Raw genomic sequence first — 21,248 nt, forward strand, 5'->3', positions numbered from 1 at the left:
GGTCACCAATAATACCCCCAGCATTATGTATAATGCCCACCCATCCACAAAAGCTACACAAAGGGAAAATATTGGTATCACTGCATGTATGGTGAAAATTAGCCACAACAACTTGAATTGCTGGAGTTCACAAAACCTTTTTTAAAAAGTATCAGATTTTTGAACTCGTGCTACCAGTGAGAACATATTTCTTTCTGTGAAGTTCAAATAGTGATCTTACATATGCAAATAGCACTCTGCTGTTGCACTACACTGAGTTGCTGAAGTTCCTGTTCTTTGTAGAGGATATCTTCACATCATTTCAATACATGCTACTTTTTAAAGACCAATTAAGTAAAACTTGTACATGCTAAAGTAATTTTGCTCTGAAATGAAGAAGTTCCAATTGTGTGGCAAATGAACATTCTTATTTCTTCATACGGATCTTATTTCATTCAGCTGAAGATTTATCCATGTGAAAAACTCTTCAGTTCCACAGCAAGAGCTCTATACAAACAGAAGCTTATTAAAAAAATGATACCTTCTCAGCCTCTTCACCTGTCACCAAACTTCCTTCTGCTTCATCTTTAGTGATCAAAGAAATCCTTTCTGAAAAAAAAAAAGACAAAACATAAAAATATCATTAGAAGGCTTCCCAAAAATTCACCTAATGTTAGAAGTGAAAAAAATGTTCCACATTTCAACTTCTGGATGTGTCATCATCACCAGCAAAAAAAAGAGTATCACTCAAAGGAAAATGTGACTTGCATAAATGAGTCAACTATGATATAAAATATGATATAAAAATAAATTAATGAGCATATTCATAAGCTTGTGGAAGTATCCATTTAGGAAACTGCTAATATTGTGACAATCAAACTAATGAGACACTGAAATCATAGATCACAGATGAAATGCTGAAAATCTATTAGAAATTGCACTTTTAGTCATTCACAGCATGCTCTGAGGTCCTCAGAAAAAATTAACTCTTAGGATTCAGACACTTGTGCTGTGATTACTTAGTCTACTACCAAAGTGCTGGTCCTGCTCCACTTTGCTCCTTGGTTGTGCCAGCAGCACCACCCTGTGCAGTGATGTCCCACCTCTCCAAACAAAAACCTTCCAAAAAACCTCCATTTATTTTGACGCCAATAGTTTTTCCAGTCTAGTTCATCACTTGACCATACAAATGCTTGTGCCTGAATAAGCAGCTGTGGGTGTGAGAGCAAAGAATAGGAGATTCATAAGAATTTCAGCAGCAGTGTAAGTGTAGAATCACCTTCATGTGCCCACAGAACCACATGGCAGGGTTTCATGAACAAAGGAATTTGTCAAATAGCTCTGCCTTTCTCCTGAGCCACTAACTCACTAACTCACATTCATCTCCTTTTGGTGATGGCAGTCACTCATGACAAGACCCAATGCACACCACACTTGGTAGAAAAGAGGGGATGGGTCATGTGGCAAGAACGAGAGAAAACAGAACTCCTGCTCTTGTTAGCAGCAAGTAAAAAGCAATTTCAGCTGCCTATTAAGAGCATCCAGATTATGCATTAAGTATCAAGATTTCATTTCACCATGTTCTCAAAGGAAGATAATCTATGCTGTATGAAAATATCATCTCTCTTTGTATTTGTTTGTTTGGTTGATTTTTTCCTCGAAAACATACTCCAGTTTCTCAAAAACTCTGATTTATACTAACTAAAAATTATTCATGGCTTTGAAAGATCCAAGTTTGCTACTTTCAAAGTTTATTGGTTTCTTTTTTCAAATTTATACAGAGAAGGTCCCCTATAGCACTACTGAATATAATGTTCTTGTCAGTGTTGTCCTGTGCTGTTTTTTTCACATTGCTAAGCAAATTCCCATCCTGTAATTCAAAGCTGGACAAAGCAGACATTACAGCATGTCTGGAGTTCATCACTTTGAATGGTATTACACAAAATCACATCGCTGCATTTTATAGCATGCATCCTTAAGAGATACAGCTGGGCATTTAACAGATTTCCTTAGCATTGGTTCCAATTAAAAACAAGACTATGATGTAAAAGATTTTTTTTTAGTCCGCTACATTTTCTATTTGTGAAAATGTTCCTTTATTTATCACTTGTGTAATCTTTGAATGTCTTTTAGAATGGCACTGCCTTGTATCTCCCAGTTTAATCATAGGTAGATGTCATACTACCACATATTCTGTCCTTCAGGTTACTTAAATACAAAATGATCAGTGACACATTTCAACGCTATCTGTGACTTTTTGGAAGCTTAAACTGCAAGAATCTTTTTATAGCTCTACTGCATGAGTTTTTTCCATTTATTCTGAGATTCAGCTGAAATTGTGTCTTCTTCTCCTTACCCCATAACATTTAATTTGTCTCTTCTTCTACAATTAATTTACCATTTCAACAAGACTTGGCAATGCATTATGAATAATGCTGATATAAAACTATTAGTGCAGAAAAGGAAAGGAAGCTGCAACATGAAAGTTTTTTTTTTTTTAACTAGCTGCAGGAATGAAGCATATCAAAATGCTGCAGTGGGGTTAAGTGCCCCACTGCTAATGAACTTTTCTTACTTAATGGGTAAATGCAATACAGCTTTGCCTAGGTTTTTTTTAATGCCATCTTACCTTGTACCATGATCTCCCAGAAATCAGATAAGGCTTTATCTTCCAACTTTGATTTCAGTGCCTGCAGAAAGTCATTAAAGCACTGCACCTTGGACAGCTGAAAAAAATGTAACAGTAACTGTAAGCAAAAACTATTAAAGCAAGCTTAATTCTTGTTGAAGTCATTTAACATGGTGAACACAAAAGTCTCTATAGAATGTGGGTTTTATTTCTATTAAAACTGAATAAGTGAGTTCTAAGGAATGGTGAGCCACAAAAAGCACCTCTCAGAAAACTAGAAAGACTTGCTTGTAACTAGCTTTATGGAAGAAGAAAATTGTAGGACTGTACTTTTAACTAGCACAAGCATCAGGTCATAGGCCTTCAGTTCTATGTTTAAATAAAAACAAACAACAGCAAGTAATACCAGAGAGGCTAGTCCCCATTCCAGTATAAAAACAATAAAAACCCCAAAAAATGCAACTCTATTTCTAAAATTTGAAACATATTTAAATTGTTTTTGCTGCAGCAATAAATTATCAAGCAAACAGGCCCATCATGCCTCTAATTTGAAAGAGGTATTTGTGTATTCATACATTGACATTACCTTCATGGCCTCCTCTCTAAAAGCTCTGATACAGTCGATCCCTTTCATGTAGTACTGGGAACCTTTGTTTTCCAAGAACTGATCAATGCGGTTTTTCAACTGCTGACTCACTGGAAGACAAGGAGAAATAAAGTGATAAATAAACAAAAGAATGCACACTTTCAAGGAAAAAACCCCAACTTTTCTTTTACATCTCTCTTTTTCTACTCCACAGGCACCTAAATAGTTAATCATACCCACACTGCCTCAAGCCATGCAAGTTGATAATTGTTATATAAGCTAGTGACAATAATTTCAGCCTCTCTGGAAAAGCCAGATATATTAGGAAGAACCTCAAGCATGTCCAAGGCATACTTCTCCCTGAAGGCCATGAAAAAAAGCAGAGGCCTAACTTGTTTGATAAAAATTTGGAATCCTAAAGCTTAGGGAGGTTAATGTTCTACAACACAAGCGTATCCCCTAAGCATCCTTTGCAATCAATGCATATTTCAATGAAAGCATTAAATTTATGAGAAAGGTGTAATAATGTCAAACCAACAGGTGTAGGGTGACTGCAGTTAAAAGACCTTGCTGTTATTGACATCAGGGTATGTCTTGTCTCTTGTACAGGTAGTTTAATAATTTTTCATCAGAGCAAAGAGGTTTATGATTATAGAGATTATAAACTGTGCATGCCTGACAGAAAGAAGCAGAGTTAAATAGTGAGACCTGTACCAACAAGAAGGGGAACACCAGTTTTACCCTTACTGTTGAGCTCCTAAATGTAGGTAGATGTAAACCACAGCAAACAGACAAGAGAAAATGCCACCCAAGAGCTCTGCAAATCCCAATTAATTTCTGCTAGTTTTTAGTAATTTACTTTCTCTTCATGTTTACTTACAGTTAAGGAACTGTCCAGTTTTACCCTCTGACAAAACACCTCAGCCAGGAAAAAAACAAGCATGAGGAGAATACAATAGTGATCTATAAACTCAGAAGCATTGTGAAAAGAATGAATAGGGAGTTGATAGCATCCTGCCTCTCAAAACAAGAGCCAAGGCTTGGGTTAAGAACAAACAATAAAACAGGATCTTTTGAAACACACACCAGCAGTTAAATCAGCCTTTGGTAAAGGGGTTAAGTTTTAACAACTGAAAAAATGAACAAATTCTCAGAATTCTTAAAAGAGGATGTCTATCAAGGGAGATTACCAGTGTTGCTGCCATTGAGGAAGAAGATTCAGGAAAGCTTTCTGAGCAAAGCGGAAAGCTTTCCAGCATCTGCCTGCCCTGTTCTTGTACTGTTAAAGACCAGTCAGTGGATTAGCAGAGCCTTTCCCCTGATTTATAGCCCTTCCCAGCTCCAGATGTTATGGGCATAGACATGACTTCAAGAATCTCAGCTATGGAAGCATCAACAAAGAAAATCACCTGCCAGAGTGGTGGAAGAAACAAGAAGCACACTAAGAAGGAGACATTGTTTAAGTACTGTGTTCCTCTCTGTTTTTGCGAGTATGCACAGCACCAGCTGTTACATAATTTTCTATAAAATGCCTAATTGAACTGAATCTGAAGGACAATATCTCTGCATAGTGTGAAACAAGGCATGTTTGATATTCTCCCACTAGGTTTTGACAGTTTCTAGAAAAGGAGGCAGATAATGGTTGTGCCCAACAGCAGTTACAGCACAAGAAAGTGTCCTAAAGTGCCTACTGTGCCAGAGGTAATCAGCTCACTCTCTATTTATTTCACCAGTAGCTGACAAACTAAATTGAAGTCTAACTACTTAAGCTTCCCAAGTTAAGTCAGTCCATTTTTTTCATGGTTAATGATTTTCTCATTAAATGTTCTAATTTCTTATGAATTGCACTAATAAAAGCAAGTCCTGCTGGTGTTTTCAGTGGTGGTGGTGTTTTTTTTAAACACTGTCTTCTCATTGATGTGTTAAATTAAAACCCCAGGCACTATAAGGGTGCAATAAAAGTCTTCATTGTCAGAAAGATTCCAGCATACTGTTTGAAACTATCAGACACTCTACTACTTCTTTTGCATTTAATTTTTTTTTAAATCCCTTTCCATTTGATTGCCCTGGCAGCCATCAGAAGAAAAGACTTTCTTGCTACTGACTACGAGATGCCTCCTTTTGAAATCTGTTGTAAGGAACCAAAGGAAACCTGCAATGTTTTACCAGGAACCAAGTCCATAATATAGGCAGCAAACAGGTTACATGGCAAGAGTATTTAAAGTCACATTTCTCTAACATCCTGAAGTAGCTTGGCTAAAAACTTGATTTTGTCCATTGGGTTTCCCTTAAATGATAGGCCAATGATGGGTGAATCTAAAATAGACAAAAATCCTTATGTTCTGATTAGATTACCAAATTATTTCAGGGGACCAAAAGTAATATTAAAGACAGAAGATAAGGATTATAGCAGGAAATTCTTGAAGTGGTTGCTGTTTCTTTAGACTTCTAATCTGAGCCCTTCATTGATTTCCTGCTGCCTTTTCATTAGTCTGAATCTTTGGGTCTGGATGCAGCAAAAATAGACGTCCCTGTTTTTGGAGCAAAGCGTGTTCTGCATAAAGCTGTCTTTTTAACTAAGCTGTGATAAGCATTAACTCTGATGCGTCCCAGACAAATCTGAGGCATTGATGTTTTGAGGAGTAGGCCCTTGGGTTACAAACTGACAGCCCATTCACCCACTCCTGTGTAATTGTAACTTTTTTCTCCTTTCCCAACTTCCCTCACTCCACACACATTTAAGGAAGAGAACAAACAACAGACTTCTACATTTCGCATTAACTGGAATTTCCAGCACTCCTAATAACCACCACACTCTGCAGAACATCCCAAGAAACTTTTATCTCCTCTTCCCTCTTTCTACTGTACCTGACTGGTTAGATAACAAATATAGTTATTAAGGGTTAGAGAACTGCAGGGGAAAAAAAAATCCCAGAATAGATCTTTTAGTTCTAGCAGAATTTAATCCCTTCCCCTCTGGCATTTAGATACATTTGCTACTCCAAAATACATTCACTAGTGCTGTCATTTTTTGTGAAATATGCCATGAACAATTATATTCACTTGTTATCTCTGAACAGCTACACTACAGAAGTGCAGTTATATTTTCATGTTTGTTCAGTTCAGCTCTTGGTCTTGATTACTATACCAATCAGATTACACAATAATAATAGCCAAAACTGTCCATTATTACAGTCCAAGCTTGATTCCTTGGGGATTCCCCTTCCCCCATCCCCCCAAAAAATAAATCAGGTTAAAAAATTTCTTCCTTTAGAAAAAAGACTCCTGTTGTTAATCTTCTGATTTATGTGCTGCTGGTGGTAATGATTTGTATTCATGGACAGTGCTTAAACTGACAAATCAGTTAAATCACCTGATCATTAATTTAAAAAATACTCTATAAAATCTTTCTAGAACTGAAACGAAGAAAGAAATTCTGAACTGAAAACTGAACTGATTTTTAAGGACCTCCTTCATCTTTAAGCCCAGAAATAAGAATTTTAAGACCAAGAGCTGCTGGCTGTTGAACTAATCCAGTATCCTATGAGGGGCTGTTCAGTTTTGAAATGGTGTCTCTAAATGTCCTCTGAGTATGGGTCAGAATGATTGAGGCTGGATATCTGAAGGACATATGACCCAAATCCCTGCTAAAACCAGGGTGCACTGTGGAACAGGTGCCTCAGTGCTCCACAGACTTGAGTTCCGTGTAACTCCAAAGATGGAGAGTCTCCAATTCTCATGGGTCCCTTTTTCTATGTGAGCCTCACCATTGTGATCTTTATTATCTTTTTCCCCATAATATCTAATTCATATTCTGTTTGTTGCAACACAGAGCTTTGAATCTCGCCCAATCACTATGCCCTTCAAAGACAAACCTGGCTTCATCTTCTCTGTGAAGCAGATATACAGAAAACTTCAAAGTGATTCTATATACTCAAGTATTTGGTTTGCAAAAACCCTTCTAATGACTGAATCATTTTCATCAAACCACTCATTGCATCTGCCCTGCCTAGCAGTAGAGCACGAATAGTCTCTGAAATATACAAAAACATCCAGTAAGATAAAAATGCAAACAAACTGCAAAAACCTGCCAACAAAGAATTACATGAAGTATTAGCTTTTTAAAAAACTATCTTAGCTCCAGAAAGGTAATTACCTATACTTATTTCTACAGAAAATCTTGCAATAAAATATCATCCTTGTTCACATTCAGTTACTGATTCCTTCAGCTATATTTTTCTAGAAATGCCTAGGAAAAAATATTAACTAATTTACTAAAATATAGAAATGAGAGCTTAGTGCAATTCGTCTCTGGACATGCAGATTTCTCTCCCAGCTGAAACTCAGCAAATAAAGAAAAGCTTTTTCGACATCACGTTCTCAGACAGGAGTACTGTAAGATGCAATGAAATGTGGCCTATAGACTCACACAGAAAATTTACAAATCAAAGAAAATACTGTGCATGTGTCAATACCTTTTTCTACTCCCCTGATTCTATCTTATATAGAAGCCTACAAAAATACAACATAACACATCAGACATGATCTGTCTCCTGAGATGCAGACATGGATGGACACCTCCAAATAGGAGGATGAATTGGCACTACATGGCTACTCCTTTGCCATTATAAAGATGGCAAGCACTGACTGCATTTTCTGAAGCCACAGCAGTGAAGAAACTCATTGTACACACTTGGGAGCAACAATTAGATTCTACTCAGGTAAACTAATCTATTTTATGTGCAGTCATTGACAAAAACGTCAGAAGCTGTTATCAGGGGACATCTCTTTGTGATGACTCTACACTTGTGACTTGCTCAAAATAAGACCTGCATAACATGACATCTCTCTGGCCATGAATGCAAATAAGAAAGGATTTCTAGAGGGGAACACATTTCTAGTTACATGAGCATCAGCATTAACCAGTAAGCTGAAACCATCAAACAAATCTCACCATGTAACCCTTAAGCAGCTCCCTACTAATAAAGGACACAGTTTTCAGGTAAATCCAAAGTTGATTATTGTTCCAGGAATTGAGCTGCCAGTCCAGAAAACCTGTCTCTAAGACCCTTATCAATCTGAAAATCTTTGATTTTCTGCAGATATTATTTAGGCATTAGTGGCAAAGATGTCACACAGCATCAGATACGGACTAGCTTCCACTTAAGACTTCTGCTATGAAAGGTACAAACCCTGATTAATGCATCCCAGTGAGGGCACTGCAGGAAATATACTGGTACCTATTTTCAGTGATAAATATACCATCAGGACTTCCTGCAAGCTGTTTCAGAAGAAAAAGAAAAATAATCACCTTGCCATGCTCTGGTACTGCTACCTTTATAATTTTGGTGTGGGTGTGCCATTAACCTGCAGCTGAATTAAAAAGCAACTGTAGTGTCACTATTTAAAGTACAACTCTTCCTACTGCTACAACTTCTCTATCTACTAAAAAACAACCCACCTCCAATCAAACAGTTGAAAGGTCTTTCTCCTCCCAATGAAAGGACTGCTGTTATTTTAAAAGGTGAATGTAAGCTCTATTCAGTTAGGAAGACTGTAGCAGATGTTTTTTTTAATACAAGAAAGAAAAACAGAATGCAACTTAGCAGTTCTGTCTGCATCCTGACACATAAAATGCTACCCTTTTTACAAATAAGTGTTTGAATCCCACAGATTATCCTTTTCTGCAAAGAAATTTTACATTTCTTATGTTCTAGCAGAGGGAAAAAAAATTTCATCATTAAATGACAAAATTATACCAAAAAACCCCTTAGAACCACTGAATAGTTTTAAGGCAGAATTTACTATTTACATAACCAAGTGCAATATAGCAAGCCATTAAAAACATGCCTGCAATGTTCAATGTGTTAAGCCACCTAAAAGGCTCTGAAGCACAAAAAGGATTACCTAAAAGAAAAAAGATAATATGCAAAGTATGTTTTTATTTATAGTGGCTTCTCTCTCTCCTTTAAATGGGTGACTGCACTACATTCTGTTTAACTACACCTTATCATTACAGAGCAGATCACAAAGAATAAAAGCAAATTGCTCAAAATTTCAGAACCTTCCAACCATGTACTGCAGTTATCTGCAGCACAGCTACCAAGTGGACATATTTAAGCATTCTTTCTAGTTAAACCATCTTCAACGATAATCACTATAGTTATTTCTGCCTTAAAGCTTTCCTACATGAAATTTATCACCGTAACAAAGTAGTCAACTGTTCCACAGTTTCTGTATTCTAATGTATTGCACAATGCTTTTTTTTTTACTGCATATTAATATAGCTGAGATATAAGAACAAAACTCCAAATATTTTTTCAATAAATAATTTCTTCTGAGTCTAATGAAAAATACATGCAAAAAAGCTAGCTAGCTGGCTTACAGGTCTGGAAATTCTGGAGAGAAATAGCTATGCAGGCTTTAACAGGCTGTATCACAACTCAATATACTGATAAACACACTCCTGCAACTACATCCAAAAGGACCAAAGGTCTTGTTGAAATACCCAGTACCTCACTCAACCACCTCTGCAGATCTTTCTTTGAAAAATGGAATGTGACATTAATGGCTATTTGGCAGATCAAGTTTACCCTGCCACAACCTTCAAATCACCCTTTATGAGATACAGGGCCCTGTCCATCTTGTACATTCTTCTTAAGACACCTTTGGATTACATATACCTCTGCATAGCTACTCCAGGAGGTAAATATCATACAGACCAATGATAATTTCATGGCATTTTCAGACTTAGGCCATGCAAGACAATGTTTGACTTGTGCCTTGTGTTGTTGTTCTTCTCTGAGATGAGTCCGTGCACACAGAGCCTCCTCTAAACTTTCAGATTACAAATACTACCTGCTTATTCCACTCTGAATTCACCTGTGCTTTCTTTCACTCACAAGCAGTAAGAAATGACCTTTGCATGTGAAGATTTAAGTCTCAGGCATGACAGTCTCTTTTTTTCTTCATGGAACACAAGACAGGTTTCTCACATTGTGCACACCCAATAGCTCTCCACTTCAGGCCAGAAAGACCCTGGGAATGAGAAGCTGAGGCTCATTCTGAATGAGGCAGTCAGGGAATACCAAGGGGTGTTCTGTTAGAAACACCTGAGGGGTAGCTCAGGTGCCTCAGTGTAGGTGTCTAGTGCCTTCTTACCCAAACACAGCTACCTGAGACTTTTAATTGGGGAAGGCAAGTACTAACATGGGAATTACAAACAACACCTTCCTTGGCTGAGTGGCACTACAAGCTAAATTCCAGACCAACTCACATTGTACTAGAAACTTATGTTTAGTCAAATGGATTGCATTTACTGAATTCTGAAGTTGCTACTAATATAATTAAGATAGACAAAAGTCATTTACCATCTTTGAAGTCAGCATTTTTCTTCCTCACCAGAATTCGGAAATCTTCTGCTGGGTTAACACTGCCTACCTACAAAAAGTACAAAACCAATTCAATTGTCTTCCAATATCCATCTCTCTCTTCTTGTCAGGCAACAAGAATCTTTACATTTCTTTTTAATATAAAAACAGAAACTGTGTACTTCTCTGCATTCAGACTCAAAAATGCAAGTCTTATAAAGTGTGTTAATGCACAGTACTCCTGGCAAAGGCTGGCTGTGACATGAGCAAGATGAACTCACTCTGCTGCACTGTTACAAGCTGGCCACTTCTCTGCTGCTGGGAGGACAGAAGCACAACAATTCAGGTTATCTGTTAGTTCAGCTTTGAGATCTTTTGCAGCACAGCCCTCTTAGACCTCCCTAATCTCACCAGGTGCTTAGTGAGGAGTGTGAGCTCCCAGGCACGTGGGTACAGAATCAGTGGCGTGCCACTCCAATAGGACCTCAAAATTAAAAGCTTGCACTTAAATAATCTAGGCTTTCTGGCAGAGTCTGACATCTTAAAGCCAAAGCTCTAAATGGGCATGTAAATGCAGAAATCTTTCAAAGGAACTAAAACCAGGTCAAATATAAATAAACACTGAAAAATGGATGCATTAACTTGAGGGGAAAAAAACCAACAACCCTACATTGCTTAAAATTTCCTATCAGCAATCATAATTCCCCTACTTTTTTTTTATGCTTTGCTGCCAGAATAATTCATGGACTTTGCAATAAGTTTGCTTGGCCTCACTGTATTTCTTTAAGATCTAGCAATGGCACTTTTCAGGAAATACCAGAAAATTGTATTAGAAGTGCAGAACACTGAAATCTTTTTAGATATCAAATATTTTTATAAGTATCAATAATGCTTTTTTTCAAAATTAACCTTAAAGAACAGCACATTTGAAAACAAGAGAAGTTAGCTCAATATTAACTATTTTTTTATGTGGGAAACATCAAATGGGAAAATTTAAATAGGAAAACATCAAATAAAGGAAGGTGCACAGTTATGATATAGGTTTCATCTAAGCCATAATTTATAAGTTAGATCTAGAGGCAAGATGAAACCAAATTTGTGATTTAGACCCCCAATTAATGCAGAGAACAATGTCTAAAATCACAGCAATACTTTTGATTAAATACACAGAGGCAACTTCTATGTTGTAGAAGATATGAAACACAGCAAGAACAAAATTCAACCACTGAGCTCCAATTTTGTTTTCTTCAGATCCTCAGGCTTTTCTTTTAGACTTCTAAACACCAGGAGAGAATTTTGTCCTAAAATATCCACAACTGATGGAAACTTGTGTTAACACATGCCTAAGGGCAGAGAAAGTTGTCTTCACTTCTATCTCTAGCAGAGTCTCAAATGTACAAGTAGACAGTATTTCAGTCACGTTTCAGCTAGAAACTCTCCTTTTATCAGGAATTCTGGATATTCACTACAATAGACTTAGAGAATTAATCTTCTCCTTTGATAATCAGATTCGTAAAAACATGCTTACAGAGGTGATATTGCCTTCAGCAAGTTTCATAAGGCTAAAGCCCTCTTCCTCATCTTCAATTTTTGGTTTCTTAAGGCTGGGTTCATCTTCACTGCAAATGAGAAGGACAAAAATGAATATAAACACTTGAAGATGATTGTCTTGCCTTCTAACTAGGGAGTCAATAAATTAATGAAATATACACTGAACTAAACTTCATTACATAACTGTTCCAAAATCAACACTTTACCATGCCTTATTTGTCCCTTGGGCTGCACAAACTAGAGAGAAGAAACAGAAATCAAACTTCATCTTCACATACAGCAAAGGCATCACTTGTTGAAGGTATGAGATTATTACTGCTTATTTCAGGGGTGAATTTCCTTATACAGACCTTCTTCATCTTTCTAAATACAGAATATCTCCAAACACTATTTGGAATCTCTGTGTTGAGCTAGCCTTGATAATTTACAGTATGTAACATGACATTTGGGATTTTCACTAGATTTTTTTTCTAAACATGAAATGCCAGTGAAAATTTACCATTTTAATAAGACATTAATTTACTGTTCAATCACTACCTGCTAGAGCCTGTCTTGGAATTTACAGCTAATACAAACCTGTTTACACAGTGGCTTTTGAGTTTAATGACCACTATTCTCCATCAGCATATGAGAGCTCTGTAAACTTCCACCTTGTATTTGTAAAAACCTGCTAGACAAACTCAGTTAAGCAGATCAGAACTATCTTAGGACATTTTAAGCTACATCTCAAAATGCTTTCAAAAGACTATTTTTATTTTTAAAAGCTAATTGTGATTTTGGGCTACATTCTTGCTTTGTCCTTAGAGGTAACATAGAGGAAGGTGTACATTCAAACTAGGAACTTAATTCTCACACGTAACATGCTACACTTTAAAGCATATCTCAGCAACAGAGGAAAATCCAGATAATCACAAAAGGGGAAGAAAATCAGATGCTGTCAGGCTACTGACACAGATGAATTGATTTCCACTTAAGAATGACTGAAAGCTACTGAGCAACCCAAAGGGCAGAATTTGTGTTCAAGGAATCCCAAAACAAACTAACAAGTTTTTCTGAAAAATTCTACTACTTTGAAAAGAGGAAACTGCTTGATGATGTAGGGACAAAGCCAGAGATCCTGGACTAGGAGCCGCTTTTCATTGTGCAAGATTAGAACTGATTGCAAAAACTGCATTGCACGTTACAGAAGCAATCTACTATTACACAGAACTTGTGGAGTCTTCCTTTTTGCCTTCTATAGCACACTCCTCCCCTACTTTACAATCATTGTCTATCTCATTTTGTTTCAGCAATCTTCTCTGCCCTTAATTTTGTCGCTACCAAAATGAAATCCCTTCTCCTCAGCAACTCCTGTCATTCAGCATAACCTTACTTATCACTCTGGGAGAAATGATGACTTTAGCTATGCCTAAGGACAAGGATAGGATACCTTTGCTTCATTCTCAACTCTGCTGACTTTCTGACTAACCTTGAACAAGTTGCTTGATTGTTTTGAACATCCAGTGTGTCTCTCTGTAAAAGGAGAAACTGATACTTATAAATACCAGAGAGTTTAGAAGCTCCACGGGAACCAAAAAATCTTGTATATTAACATGGTCTGATGAAAGGTGTAAAGAACAACAAAAATTCTCTTCTAGAATATTTTCCTCCAAAAGTATATGGCAATCAATTTTCTTCTTTTTCTTCCTGCATTATTTTTACTGATTCAAAATGCTTTGGGATTGGAGGAAGGAGAAAATAAATGATGATGCTGCATTTAACAGCCTTGGACCAAATCTACAGTTGTCATTAATCAGTGCAGCACAGCAGAAACTAATGAATCCATAGCCATTTATACCAGCCAAGGATCTGACATTTAGAATATGCACTGATTAGCAGTATTTTTAAACTGCAAAACGTGCAATTACTATTTGAGAAAAATTAATAAAATACAAGATTAATTTAAAACACCCACTTCTACATTAATATAGAAGCCTTTCACATCCTACAAAGCTGGATGAGATAACAGCCTCTCCACAGCCAACCTAAGAAGGAAAAAGTAAAATGTTTTCTATATTACTGGAATTTTTTTTTAAACTACACAGATCTAAAGCAAAAGTGATACAAATGAATACTGAAATCTCTATTAAGATATCATGCCTACAATTATGCTGATTTAGTCCCATTAGACCTTAAAAATTAACAAACAAGAATCTGGTCAATATGATGACAGGAGATACAAATCAGTTTCAGAAAACAAAAACAATGGTCAAGACATCTTATAAACAACTTTTTCCAAATACCCAAGTGCAACCTACATCTTAGTATTAATAAGTTGAATCTCATAGAGCCATAGCATTCAGAATCACAGAATGGTTTGGGTTGGAAGGAACCTTAAAGATCACCCACCTCCTACACCCCTGGCATGGGCAGGGACACCTCCCAGCAAACCAGGCTGCCCAAAGCCCCACCCAGCCTGGCCTTCACCGCTGCCAGCAAGGGGCACCCACAACCTCTCTGGGCAACCTGTGCAAGTGCCTCTGTTATTTAATATTTTCCTTAATCACTGTTGCAGAGATGTACTTTTCTCTATCCAGTGAATAAATTCTATCATCTCAGCTTTTCTCCAAACACAGAAGAAAAACACAGTTAAGACTGTTGTTGTAGCAATAATAAAATACTACCAGTCCCGTTCATTACTGCAGCAATACCATTTTTCTGCAATTTAAATAAAAAATCTTAACTATCATTCATTCTTCTTTGCATAGTTGAGTCTGTATTCTTTCACTTCCTTTACAGCTTTTTAAGAAAAAAAATCATTTTAATGCCCAACATGAATTTCTATCTAAATTACTTTTACAGCTACTTTTATCACCCCTCTAAAGGAAATCAGTTTTTAAACAAAATAGATTTCCTTCTTGCTCATCAGATGCTTTTGGGAAGATATCCTTTAAAGCAACTAACAGTAATGGGTCACTGCTTTTTGTTTAAATTCTCTCTCTAGCTTGTTTGAGCCCAATTTTATGCCTTTTATTTCTAAAATGGCTCTACCACTTTTTAAGATATACATATAAATGTACACGTACATAAACCCAGAGAAACTGGGGCATGGAGTAAGGAAAAGAGAATTGAATCAGTATGAATTCACAGACACACCAAGGCAACAGGAATATACTGAAATCATCAATAACAACAAAAAAGCCAGGTGTTTCCCAGTCTGTAGAGAGTAATGTGGTCACTGGTCTCAAGCAGCAAAGTGAGGTGTCCTGGGTCATGTCTTCCCAAAGAGAAGATGCTGAGGAGGCTCCACCCAACCCAGAGGAAAAGACTGAGCTAAGCAAGAGCTCAAAACACCTCCAAGATGCCATTTCTAGTGCTGAAAGGACTGAAGCAAAAATGACAAAATAAAGAGAGAAGGAGCTAACTGAGAACACTCCAACATCTCAGGGACCCAACTAGTTATATTATAGATTTCAATAAATTAATTTCTCAGAAGCAGCTTTTGTTTATGCAAATTGATTTGGCTGAGGTGACAGTACAACTGCAGTATCAATTTAGCATTTATTCTTCCTATCTGCAGCACAAATAAACTAAACACAGTATATTCAATAACAACAGAAATACCCTGTCTTAAAGCTGTTCAAACAATAGCTGTTCCAGGAAGAGTCTACAACAGCTTGATTTTTTTGGGAGAAAAGCACATTAATTGCACAGCAGATAATACTGAAACTTCTTTTCTTTTGATATTCAAAATGAAAGCTAGACAATTACCTAAATCAATCATGCTGAGAAGGAAGGCTCAACTTTATGGCTAATTTAAAGACCCATGGCATTTATTCTGAACTAAATTAGACCTCCTGTTAGTGTTATTTGAACTCTTTTATAACCACCTTTAGGACAAACTTTTATAACCACCTCTAGGACAAACTCCTGCCTGACCAGGAGACAAGAAGCAATGCAACAGGTTGCTCAGAAAGGATGAACAAACCCTGAAGGTTTTCAGCCAGACTGTATGAATCCCTCCTTAGATCTCACAGATGGTTTTGAGCAACAGGTTGACCAAGAAGCCTCCAGTGGGGTCCATTTCAATCTGATGGATTTTGTGATTGTGTGACAGCAAATACAGACAAGAGTAACTTACATGAGTAGGTACAGGTTCCCCAGACATGAGGAACTTACTGGTTCCTCTTGCATCCTGAACTGCAACAGTATGACCACTACTATTCACAAGATACTTCAGACATTCTGTGGCACCACAATATTCCCTATCCATCAGCATTTTTTCCAGTGTGTAACTCATTGATTTTCTGTTCAAAAGACTCTGAGTCTGATTCATCCAGCAAAAACAACCTGAAGTGTAAAAAAAAAAGTTTCAAAAAAATCCATAATACATTTCTAACGTACTTGTCTTTGAAGATGTCTTGTGCAGTCTTCTCTTCTTTTTTCTTGCCAACTTCCTTCAGGGGGAAAAGTGCTTTTACTCTTTCCAGAGGAGCCTGACACCTTTCTCTTACCACACAAGGCATCTCTAGCATTTCTAAAAGATGCTGTTCTATTGGTGGCAGTGGCTTATCAGAGTGAAAAGCCTTGTGCTGCAAACACTGCAAGAAACAAAACAGTCTGAGCAAAGTAGAACATTCAATTATATTAAAAACTTACCATATGGTAACTGCAAAATATCTCCCATATTAAACATACTATCTTTGTATTGCTGAAAAATATTCTGTCTCACAATGGACTGAAAGTTTATGATCAACTGTTTAAGGACATCATTAATGATATTAAACAAGAATTCTGATGCTCATGAGTGTTCCCACACTCATTGGAATGAGTGCTATGAAAATTATTTAAAAAATTTCAAGAATGAAACAGTCATCTGCAATTGTTCATATTTTTAGCTTCACTCTACCTTTAAAAAGCAGTTCTCTTATAAAACAGTGCCATGGGAGAGATTTCTATACCCTTCAACATTAAGTAAATGAGATCTATCCCAACCACACATTCCAGTTATCGTAACACTTTATTGTCCCTCAAAGAAATAACTTCCTCTTGGTCAATCACACTCAGTATGCATACAGGAGGAATGTTCACAAGTTTGAGAGAATGTAAATAGAAAGAGAAAATATTAAATGTGCACAGGTGAGGCACAGAATATCAGCATGTTTGGAACCTAGCTTTGAAAGGAGTAGGGAATGAAGGGGCCTGACAGATGCACAAAGCTGGAACAGATGGTGAGAGCTACAGAGAAGGATTTTTCACCCAAGTGTAGAGTCAGTGCACACAGCCACGGAGTCAAGCAGACGGGGAGAGATGAGGTTAATGAGGCAGGCTACAGAAATTCCATGGAGGGTTTTGGAAACAAAGTAAATATCTTTACAATTTTGTGAAGTGTGAGATAGCGGTAGAGAGGTATGTGCATTTACAGATACACACAGAGATACCAGTGCATGCACACAAACACATCAAAATGTGATATACAAAGGAGACTTTTTTCCATGCCCATGGTACTAGGTGCATTAGACACCCATGTGAAGGTACTACTCAGTAAACTAGGAATACAGTAGAGATTTGCTCCCCTGTTGGCTGTCAGACATGACATTAATTTAAAAAACAAAGCAAATAAAAGCTCCTATTCATACTGGAAATCTGCCAATATAGAAAATCAAGACAATGTGACACATCAATACTGATGTGTTTTCAGGCTGCCATTAACATTCCAGTCCATATTAGAACATACTGCCAAAAGGAGGCAGTTGTACAAGGCTACTGATTTGGAAACACTTGTAATGATTTAAGGCACCATTATTTTGAAAGAGAAAAAATGTTGCTGGAAGCTGCAGCAAATGGCTCTTGTGATAAAAAAAAAATAGGTAATTGAATTAAACTCACAAAGCAAAAAGCCAAAGTCCCCTGTTATGCCTGTGTGTTTCAGGCTTTTGTAACTGACATCTTAATGCGTGCAGCTGCAGGAGCTGAGCAGAATGAGAGGCCACAGCATCCACTTGTAACTCTTTTTAAAGTAGATGACTACATTTCAAACCTGAGATGGCAGGTACTGTCAAAACTCAGGTGCTAAATGGAGACTAAGTTAAACAGACAACCTGGAGTTTCTAAACCAACACTGTCCCTCTTAACCTTGCTTCCCCCCTTCCTTCTGTGTCCAGCAAGAATCACTCTCACCCTCATAGCTAGAGGAAACCCACACTGCCACTGCCTTGCACACTCACTGTTCTATTCATGCCTGCTGTCACCAAGGCACTAGCTTCCTCATTGCTCTTCCTAATTTCTTACATTTCCACTTCTAGAGACACAGTCAGCTTTCAGAACAGGGGTCACACCAAGATACTGGTTAATGAATGTAATGAACTGGGCTTCACACCATTAATTCTGTGATAAGCCATGACATACATGCACCAACAGACTAACAGGTCCATCTCTCTACAGAACCACCATTGCTGAGCAATTTGCTTATTTGGCTAACAAATAAAATGCACTGCATTCCCTAAACGTCTTAGGTGATTCAAATCCCTGTATTTAAGATGGACAATTTAAACAATAATGTTGGAAGTCTACCATTACAAAAGCTACAGAAGTTCACCTAATTTTTTCTGGAAGCAAGGAATAAAAGTTGAAAGTCTGGATATAGGATTTTCCTCATCTTCCACTCCAGCAAGCATTAACAACTACTTCTCACCCACTCTGTCATTTCCTGATGCCTACCACTACTTCCAGAGATATAATTTGGCTTGATGTTTTTGTTTAAATTCTGGCTCTTGTCACTTATCATTCCAAATATCTTCATGAGGTAACAAAGCAAGGAAATGAAGTAGGAGTTGATACTTTTCTTCAGAGTTATTTTTCAAAACCATTTATAGGTTCTATTCAGCCCAATCCACTTACTGGCTATAGTCAAAAGGTGATGCAGAATTTTTCTTCACAGTTCTTAAGGAACCAGCAGTGCCATTTTGCCTAAGAGCAAAATACTAAGAATCTGGAATATCTTCACAGCAAAGGAGAGAATAATGTACACCGATTAATAGCAATTTTTTAATAATACAAACAAATGGGCCTGAGTGTGGCCCAAAGCACTAAGAGGACTGACAGTTTAGGGCTTTCTGAATAGCAAGGACAGAAATTGCATCCTACCCCATACATTCAGTCAGAAAATGCTTTTTCTACCAGTAGCACTCACCCTTACAAAATCCTATAATCCTCTAAGGAAATTGGCAAGTTACTCAGTTACCCTCTTCCAGCAGCAATTGACTCAAGGGCTGGAACACTACCATCACACTGTTTCAGAAGAAAAATAGCACACCTAACAAAAAGTATCTTTCACCAATAAATGATATCCACTAAACTAAAAGAATGGAAAACTCTGTCTAGCAATATAACAGAGGAAATTCTACCCTCCAAGTACTTAATTTACAAGCAATGCCCAAGTTTTGTAATATCCAAGCTTAACAACCCTTCCAAAAATAAGAGTTGTGAAGAGGTCAGCTCATTTTAAGTTCTTGCCCTGCAATAACCTCCAACTGATCAAATCTTGCACTCAGTTACACACTGTCTTGTCAATATGACTGGCAGAACTTGATGAGACCTCTGAGTTCTTCAGGTGTCAATCAGAATAGTGTTGAAGACAGTGGGCTTACATGTATTCCTGAAGCACACACTGACCTTCAGATCCTTTGGTTATTTTAAAAACACTGAGGAAGCAAGGCTTTGGGAAGCTAGGGTAAGTTTTTTTAATTTAAAAAAACATCTTCTTCCTACTTGTAAACCGAAATAAAACATGTAGAATTGCTGAGATATGAACATGATTGCTATAATACCATTTTTGGTCAATTTTCAGAGCAGAATCACACATTCAATATATCTCCATGGTTCTGCATACAGTACAATTCTGCAGTTGCTTGAATTGCAACATAATTTTCTTTATTTTTGAATTTGCTGCGTCATTTTTTAAACACTTGAATTCCAATGTATAATTAAGTCTCTCATCCTCACAGTTGCAATGAAAGTCTTCGTGATATGAAAGGAATACAAATCAAAATGGAGACAGCTTGATATAATAACTGCAGGAAGTGTGAACTGTTCTGCTGGCTCGTAAAGTGCATCAGCTTAGACACCCCAACAGAACATTTTAAATGTCAACAATGTTAATAAACCATTTATTACTGATCCAGTTCACCTCAGACTGACCTACTTTGGAACACTGCTAGATGCAACACTGCACAGAAAAGTGATGGGACACAGAATGAGAAGCTGAAGATATCCCCAATTTTCAGCCAATTTTTCTCTTTGTTCAAAAGCCGAAGACTGAATCTATGTCCACAATACAGTGTTGAGACACAAGTTTTAACTTGCCTAGTCTATGTGCCTGTGAATATCACTGATGCTGTTGTGGACAACTCAGCACAGGTATAATTTCCCTTCCTTCCTGGAAACTAGAAATTTTAAAGATAAATCCATGTCAGGGACAACACAGAAATCACCGGTTACCACATACTTTAATGCCAGAGATTTATATCTGCATTTTCACAATGCAGATCTTTCCAACGTGAATCAAAGAAAGACAGAAGGCTGAAAAGTCTTAAGAAAAAAGTTTTTTAAAAATATCATACAGTTCATCTCACCTGATATAATCTCTGAAAATGAGGGTTTGGAATTTTGCTGGGCTTAAATAGATCCTCAAAAGTTTCTCCATCTTCATGAACCAAATTCATAGAATCAATCAGCGAGTCAACAGCAGATAACTGATCCACTAAGGCAGCAATTACATACAAAGGAAGATTAAATACACTTGCAGATGGATGCATTTCTTGAAACAATTTATAAATGAAGATTTGCTTCACAGTGCGAGATTTTCACCCAGTCATTACATGCCACAGAACACACTGCAGCTATGGATGTGCCAAAAAAGAATATGGATAATGGACACAATAATAAACACCTGCTTTATTTAATGACTACAGTGTGAAGTCATAAAGACTTTTCCTTTTCCCCCAAGACCTCAATTATTGTTGCCTTTCTGCTTTAGCTTTTCTTCTTTTTCAAGATGTTTTCATTTGCAACAGAAGGTTTATAGGCCACTTAGAAAATAAGGATAACAGTTGGTTTGCAAAACTAAATAGCATAATATAAATTTTTAAAGTTA

The 21,248-nt window shown here is 37.1% G+C and overlaps 1 protein-coding gene across 2 annotated transcripts in view; it reads right to left on the reverse strand.

The window, feature by feature from the left end:
- Window positions 1-21,248, reverse strand: part of XRCC5 (X-ray repair cross complementing 5) — a 49,150-nt gene that overhangs the window by 6,139 nt on the left and 21,763 nt on the right. For both annotated transcript variants that reach the window (XM_054277547.1, XM_054277546.1), the window contains exons 13-19: window positions 20,728-20,855; window positions 16,499-16,695; window positions 12,093-12,183; window positions 10,565-10,634; window positions 3,195-3,304; window positions 2,609-2,705; window positions 521-588 (exon numbers count right to left, since the gene is read on the reverse strand). In XM_054277547.1, the coding sequence (XP_054133522.1) occupies window positions 521-588; window positions 2,609-2,705; window positions 3,195-3,304; window positions 10,565-10,634; window positions 12,093-12,183; window positions 16,499-16,695; window positions 20,728-20,855 (761 nt within the window). The remainder of the gene's footprint in view (window positions 1-520; window positions 589-2,608; window positions 2,706-3,194; window positions 3,305-10,564; window positions 10,635-12,092; window positions 12,184-16,498; window positions 16,696-20,727; window positions 20,856-21,248) is intronic.

This window comes from Melozone crissalis, unplaced genomic scaffold (assembly GCF_028551555.1).
Source record: "Melozone crissalis strain CALT ecotype California unplaced genomic scaffold, PUWL_Pcris_2 ptg000023l_1, whole genome shotgun sequence".
NCBI lineage: Eukaryota > Metazoa > Chordata > Aves > Passeriformes > Passerellidae > Melozone > Melozone crissalis.